The following is a 7,982-nucleotide window of genomic DNA, read 5'->3' as shown; positions in this document are numbered from 1 at the left end:
AGCGATGGATGTGACGTCATGTGTCAGCCCACTGTAACTCCACAGCACAATGACCACATACTACATTTGAAGGGCTCCAATTAAGTAAAAATGGCCCGACTGGAAGATTCAATTAGACCCAGAAAATGTGCTTTTAAAAACCACTCTGTATATTAAGGAATTTATTGCTTTGGTACTCTTTGCATTAAGATGTCATGAAAGGATTAAATAGAAACATGTTAAGTCATTTGTTCATTTATTCATTAATATGTCAAATTCAGTTTTCTATACACTATGGTGTTTATTCCATTTTATGTACTATTAGACATACATATTTAAAAAAATATTTAACTTATTTTTATGAAGAAATTAAATATTTTCTGGGGGAAAAATCATTTTATTTATTGTTCTCTATAGCAACAAACCTGAAACAAGTCTCATCCAACTCAACTAACTCATTTAAATACCTTTGCTCCATGGCAATTTGTTTAAAATTCTAGTTTAGTTTACACAACTCTATTCTACATAACACTGTTTTACCCTGTTACATAGTATATAATTAAAGAACATTTTTGTAATTAACATGTTTCTTTTGATATAATACAGAACAAGTTTTTCCCAGATCCGGCAAGCACTCAAATATATTAAAAAGGTATCCTTCTTAAAAGGCACACACATTTACAGGTTCAAATCTTTATTGTTTTAAAATTCTACATGTCTTTTACAATACAATATTTTGTTATTTAAATGACCTCTAAACAGTTAATGTACAATGAATATGTTTTTTCTGAAACGGAACCATGAATTATAATTTCATCAATATAATTATTCTTAACAGAATAATAAAGATGTTGGGAAGGTTTCCGTGCTGCATTTAAAGTGTCAATAGCACAGACTCTTCCCTTTAGAACCCAAGCGACCGATCTGTTGAAAGTGCTTTTAAAGACTGATAATTATGGCTGATCTTAAAAATCAATCAATCAAATTGAGTTCCTTTTTGTTTTGAAACATCAAAGGGCATTAAAAAAATAAGTGAAACAATTTGCTTTAGTAATCTACAGAGGCAAACTCAAAATTATGATTATCTGCATGCAATAACACTCCTCTTTCTTTAAATAGTTTTGAAGAATTTATACATTTTATAAAGAATGTGTTCAGAGTGCAAGTTTTTGATACTGATTTCACAAAAGGACAAATGCTGGTAATAACAACTAACATTTACGATCTAAGTTCAAGCTAATGTATATGTAACAGGCAATTAATATGGCTAATCATAAGCCACAATGCACAGGGTATGCCCTTTGAGAAATGAACTAGTTTGGTCCGCATTTCATTTGGATAAAAACAAAACCAAAACCAAAACCATTTTAATCCAGCCAAATGTCTTGTTAAGTTTATTGTTCTAAAGGGTATGTAGCCAGTTAAAAAGTAAATGATGTAAACCAATGAAGCATATTGTCACGCTGACTTTTGTATAAAAAGATGGCTTGCTGTTTTTGGAGTGATGAATGAACACTGTAGGATAAATCAGGAAAATGTCACAGAATGTATTCATTTCTTCCAAGTTATACTTTCTTATTCCACGACACAGCTTTCACTCTGTAAAACTTTGTTCCCAAAGGAACTTTAAATCTGTTTTGTGCCTAAGAAAAAAAGAAACCAAATTACACAGGTGCCATCATATCATCCTACTCAATGCTAGAGTATTGGCGGGAGGGGGGCTCTTTGTCACACTACACAAGATCTTCCCCTCACCAGTGAAAATATATTGAGCCACTAGTATTGATGAAGAATATAGTACAAAGTGAGCCATAAATCATTATTTTACAGTATCAAAGAAACTTCAATACTACACAATTTAAGTTCTATTAGTGTTTTGGAGCAAAGGGGCCCAAAATTACAGAGTTAGGAAATATGCTCACTAGATTTCACTGATTGTGTTGTACTGGCACTGCTGATATGACAGTCAGGTGCATTTTTAGCCATCAATATTATACTTCAATGGGAGTAGAGTATGAAAATAAGAAAATATCACTCTATTTATAAATAGATTCACTTTTAATCAGCAGTTAGGTTCCCATTAAAGGTCTCACTCAACAGAGCGAAAAGACCAAGACAGCACTATGCAAGACTTCTATATAAAGTAGTGTAAGAATTTTCTACATAATTCCTAGGTTTATAACATATGATATAGTTTTTACCTTTTTGGCTTGACAGTATTCCTTTTCCATTACTTTTCCAAGAACCCAGGGTCTTCTAGATACACCTGAAGCTATTAAATCAAGAGATTAGTTTCTTTTTAAAAGGGCAGTTATAATTATCATAAAATGTAATTGTCAGAATCAAAACAGACTAATGCAAGACTGCTGAAATCACGAAAATGTGTAACCATTTTCAAAACAACACTGAATTCAGTCTACTTTTCAAAAGGTAATTTTGATTTCATTTATTCATTAAATATAGGTGGTAAGTCAAATCACAGAACTAACAAAATTAAAGATATACAAATAATCTAAGTATAAATTACAAACAAATCTAGAAATTCTCTAAGTTAGCTCAACAGTGCCATCTACTGAAAGTGCTAAGATGACCTTTTCCATTCTGAAAACAGGCCAAGTTACGCAGACAAAACTTACTTTCTAGATTCTAAGAAAAGCCCTGCTTTTTGAGAGGCACTGCTTTCAACTCCAATGCTCAGGGGCAGGAACTGCACCTTTCTCCCGTCTGTACCCACAGTGCATGGAAGGGTGAACACAGTCAGTGCAAAATAAATAACTGGCAAGTCTACAGGGTGGTGCTCGAGCAAAGGGGAGGTGGAAAATGTGGGAGGAGACGGAATGAAAAGGCTTGCCCTCTGGAGCCCAAGTGTGACAAACTAATACTCATTCTCTCTCAATTCATCAGAAATTCTCATAAAAAGTTGAATTCAAAAGTTCTTTGGCCAATAAATTATCTGTTTCGAAAGTCTTTGAGATTCCCAAGAGAAGCCAAAATTAATTTGTATGCCATAAATATAAATAAAAGATATCCTTGCCGGGGGGTAGGGGAGGCTGGGGGAAGGTCAATGGGGGAAAAAAGGAGACATATGTACTACTATTTGTAATACTTTAAACAAGAAAATAAAAATTTAAAAAAATAATAAAAAAATAAAAAGTAAATTAAATTAAAAAAAAAAGATATCCTGAAAAACCATCAGAAATGTACATACATAGAGACTATCACATAACAGAAAGACAGAGAAGCCCCTAGACCAGCCATGGGCAAACTACGGCCCGCGGGCCAGATCCGGCCCGTTTGAAATGAGTAAAACTAAAATAAAAAAAAATAAAAAAGACCGTACCCTTTTATGTCATGATGTTTACTTTGAATTTATATTAGTTCACACAAACACTCCATCCATGCTTTTGTTCCGGCCCTCCGGTCCAGTTTAAGAACCCATTGTGGCCCTCGAGTCAAAAAGTTTGCCCACCCCTGCCCTAGACCACAGGATGTGAAAAATACTATAAATGCTGTAATATAGCATTTCCGATAATTCATCGTTTATGAAAAGACTCATTCTAAAATGAAATAATTATGCTTTATGAATGAGGACTAAAAAGTCCCACTGTCTCAGACATAAAAACACTCTGCTAGTCCACACACCCCTAGGACAGTGGCACAGGGGTACTATTATCCCCTGCTCATAATCCTCACCAAAAAGGGGGGGGGGGAGGGCATAAGGAGGATGGGAGTACCGTGGTAAATTAAGACTGTTGCCCTAGCCGGTTTGGCTCTGTGGATAATAGAACATCGCCCTGCGGACTGAAGGGTCCCAGGTTCAATTCCAGTCAAGGGAATATGCCCAGGTTGCAGGCTTGATCCCCAGTAGGCGGCATGCAGGAGGCAGCCAATCAATGATTCTCTCTCATCATTGATGTTTCTAAGTCTTTCTCCCTCTCCCTTCCTCTCTGAAATCAATAAAAAATATATTTTTTTAAAAAAGACCGTTAAATTATTTTCTGCAAGACTTTAAGTGCCTTTAAAATTATAATGTGCACTGTGAATCTGAGTATACAAAATTTAAAAACTGAATTCCCTCCCTGTCCTTTGGATAGGCACATTGAAAATATTTAAAGATAAAGAACCATGATATAACTTCGCCTCATATGGTTCTGGAAACAACAATGTGCACATAAAACACTATATATTTTTGTATTTGTACATTTAGACATACACGTATAGAAATAATAGAAATGGGGGAAAATGTTAACAAAAGGTGAACATGAGTAAAGGTATATGGGGGTTTTTTTTGCACTATACCTATGCTACTTTATGATACATTTTTTTAAAAAAATTTCAAATGAAAAGCTTAAACAAATAAAAAGCAAAAAATTACAAAAAAACACAGAAGAAAATATCAAGCTCATTGTTTTCAAGGTACAAAGCCCACTCATTTCTCATGGTTACATGAGAAATGCACGTATTTACGGACATTCTATGTAATCCACCACCAACAGCCACAGCGGAGTGACTGTGATGCTGGCCTGCTTGAGAAACTGGTATTTGACCAGGTTATCGTTCCAAATAGAAACAGCATCTAAGTACACATACATTCTTGTTTTTCTATTGAGGTGAAGTATCCCAGGGTATCATCCTATGCTTTTAGAATTCTTCCAAGTAACAGAAAAAATGGGAAAGTGACAGGGCATAAAGGGGACCCCTCCCCGACCACTTTGTCCAGCACTATTTAGAGCTGTGTCCACTGCAGCCTAATTACTGCTCTCCCTTTGGGGCCAGCGGGGATGAAGATGAGAAGAGACCCAGCTTGGCTGGGGCTCCTGCTCATTGAATAATTACGTTACCACTGTTCCATGAGCCTAACACTGAAAAACTTTCCTTCTAAACGGTGAATACTTTTTCCCACCGGCTTTTAAAATACAAAAATCATGGCCCGCTAATGAGTGTATATCCAAAAACAATCAGTTAAAACCATAGGCAGAACTACTACAGAATGTGAATTCTTTGTCCTAACACAATTGCATCTGAAATTTTATATTCATTAACTCTAGGGGGCAGAAAAATGCAAATATAAATGAATGACAGAACAGGAATAGCTCTGAAGAGGAATGCAGCCAAGCAGCAGGCTGACACACAGAAACACAGACAATGGTTTTCCCAAATCAAACAAAAGCCTGTCTTAAGGACTGGGAACAGAAGGAGCTAGATGTGAGGACAAGTACCACCCATCATTAAAAAATCAGTGTGAGAGGGAGTGGAGTAGGATACACGAACATTCTCTTCCCTCCCTAGATGGACTGATAACTACACTGGGCTGGCAAGAAAATGCTTCTTACTATTGGTCAGCATAGTGACAGCAGGTCACTGGCAAAATAATCCCCTGCCCCTTCGTCAGCTTTCTCTTATTTTGAGGAAGGAAAATATGTACTAGATAAAAGGGGGGGGGGCGGGGGGGGGGGGAGACAGACGGGACACAAAATAGCTTGTGGCAGCAAAGAGCTATTTATTTTGAGCCTGATTTTGGGCTCCCACATCCCTCCCCGGCCCTGATTGTGCACTGGTGGGGTCCCTTGGCCTGGCCTGCACCCTCACAATCCGGGACCCCTCAGGGGATGTCGGAGAGCCGGTAGTCTAGAAATTATTTTAGAAGATTTATACCTGATTGCTGAAAATAGTTCAGTACATCAGACTCAGAAATCACTAGTCCATAGATGCATCTCATTAAAGCCTTCAGCAAAATTGCAAATTATTTAAATTTGGTAGATATTTTTAAAAATAATAGGTAATAGACATTATAATTTAGTATATTTTAAAACTTATTTTTGCCTTTAAAAATGTTTAAGAATTGACATTTTAATAAAAAATAAAGTAGAAACACGGGATGTAAATAAGAGAGAAAAAACATTTTATAATTTGTCAAAAAAAGGTAATGTTATTAACAAGCAGATAAGTAAATAGATTGTACTTATATAAGAATTGTGACAATTTAATTCTGCTACTTCTAGGATATGAGATATCTGGTTCAATTGCATTAACTACATTGATTTAGAATTGTCAATAGAATCCAGGAAATTAACCTGGATACTGCAGATTTTATAAACAGATTCTGACATATTTAGACAAGAAATAAAAATCTGTAATATATTCTCTCCATTCCAGGTTTTATTATTTTAGTTATGGATATGACACTTACCACCCTCACCTGGTTTGAGATCCAGGGCAGGCAAAGACTCTGAATGCAGGAAATATAAGGTTGGACTAACAGTAAATAATACGTAATTGTCGTGGCGCTCGTCTAGGATAATGAGAACCAAATCTCCCACCTGAAAACTAAATAAAGGAATGATATTATCGACCTGAAAAGTTACTATCACCCTATCCTGAAAACTTTAAGTATATATTCTGCAATGTTTAACTATAATCAAAGTATCACAAAGGCAATATAATTTTCACATTTACTATATATATATGCGCACACACACATATATATATCTCCTATATAATAAAAGCCTAATATGCTAAGTGTCCGGTTGTCTGTTCAACCAATCAAAGCGTAATATGCTAATGATATGCTAAGGCCACTCAACTGCTCACTATGACGTGCACTGACCACCAGGGGGTAGGTACCACCAGGGGGCAGATGCTCCGACCGGTAGGTTAGCTTGCTGCTGGGGTCTGGCCGATTAGGACCGAGCAAGATGGGCTGGACATGCCCTGGAGCCCTCCTGCGGTTCCTCCCCAGCTGGCCAACCTCCCACGTCCCTCCCCGGCCCTGATTGTGCACTGGTGGGGTCCCTTGGCCTGGCCTGCACCCTCACAATCCGGGACCCCTCAGGGGATGTCGGAGAGCCGGTTTCGGCCCGACACTGGAATGGCCAGTAGCTATGACACACACTGACCACCAGGGGGCAGATGCTCAACACAGGAGCTGCCCCCTGGTGGTCAGTGCACTCCCACAGGGGGAGCACCGCTCAGCCAGAAGCCAGGCTCACAGCTGGCAAGCGCAACCGCAGTGGCGGAAGTGAGCCTAAGCCTGAAATCGGACATTCCCGAGGGCTTCCGGACTGCAAGAGGGCACAGGCCAGGCTGAGAGAACCCCGCCCCCCGAGCGCACGAATTTCGTGCAAGGGGCTCAGCCCTTGCAGCCCTGGCCCGCCCTAACAGCCCCTGCCGGTCATCCAGAAGGACGTCCAGAAGGCCATTCGGCTGTTCGATCTAATTAGCATATTAGCTCTTTATTATATAGGAGATATATATATTACCCTACCCAGCACCTAATTGGAATGCTGGTCATTTATTTAAGATGTCCAAAGGATGATGCCAGCAACTGTCAGAAACCAAAAGCTTTAAAAAATAAAAATTGTAATATTATCTATTGTTTAAAGAACAAAAATGGCAGGGGGCGGGGGGAGAAACCCACTACAGTTCATCTAGTCATAGGAAGAAGGTACTCTTCCTAACCTTTCATTTTACAACAAGAAACACAAATTCAGAGGGAGCAAGTTATAGTCTCAGTATACTATTCTCCATCTCTAAGTACAGTGAAAGCCAACTGAGTTAGGGTTTTGTTGTTAATTAGGTTTAAACAATGGAAATTACTAATTCGGGTGAAGGGAGCAAGAAAACAAAGAAATGGTACCATTTGTCAACATGCTATAAGTGGTGACTGTTTCTTCAGAGTCTTCTTTAGAAATGTTCTAAGTATCAAGAGCCATTCAGAGTTATTCTTGGATTCCTTAGTTGTCAAAATAATTTAATTTAGTGGGCCCTACACCTAATAAGTCATCAAAATCACAGAGGAAGCTTTTAAATGACAAAAGTCTTTTATTCATTAGTTATTTACCATGCAAATATCTGTTGCCCACCTAACATGATGTGAAGGTAGTGCTTTGGCTAAACACCAGAAGATGGGTTGTCAAAGGTAGGTAAGTGAGGCCCTGGACAGTTTGGCACCATGGTTTAGAGTGTTGGCCCACCAACTAAAGAGCCTCAGGCTCGATTCCCAG

General features: G+C 38.0%; 1 protein-coding gene across 8 annotated transcripts in view; it reads right to left on the bottom strand.

The window, feature by feature from the left end:
* Nucleotides 1-218: 218 nt before the first annotated feature.
* RB1CC1 (RB1 inducible coiled-coil 1) overlaps nt 219-7,982 on the bottom strand; it is a 67,714-nt gene continuing 59,950 nt past the window's right edge. For 5 of the 8 annotated variants that reach the window (XM_059672808.1, XM_059672812.1, XM_059672811.1 and 2 more), the window contains 3 exons: nt 6,170-6,306; nt 2,181-2,251; nt 219-1,622 (listed from right to left, as the gene is read on the bottom strand). In XM_059672808.1, the coding sequence (XP_059528791.1) occupies nt 1,545-1,622; nt 2,181-2,251; nt 6,170-6,306 (286 nt within the window). In that variant the 3' untranslated portion in view covers nt 219-1,544. The remainder of the gene's footprint in view (nt 1,623-2,180; nt 2,252-6,169; nt 6,307-7,982) is intronic. The other 3 variants (XR_009449650.1, XR_009449651.1, XM_059672810.1) reach the window with 2 other exon arrangements.

This window comes from Myotis daubentonii, chromosome 17, assembly GCF_963259705.1.
Source record: "Myotis daubentonii chromosome 17, mMyoDau2.1, whole genome shotgun sequence".
NCBI classification, from domain to species: domain Eukaryota; kingdom Metazoa; phylum Chordata; class Mammalia; order Chiroptera; family Vespertilionidae; genus Myotis; species Myotis daubentonii.
Note: the sequence above shows the minus strand (reverse complement) of the source record. Positions and strands in the feature narration are given on the sequence as shown.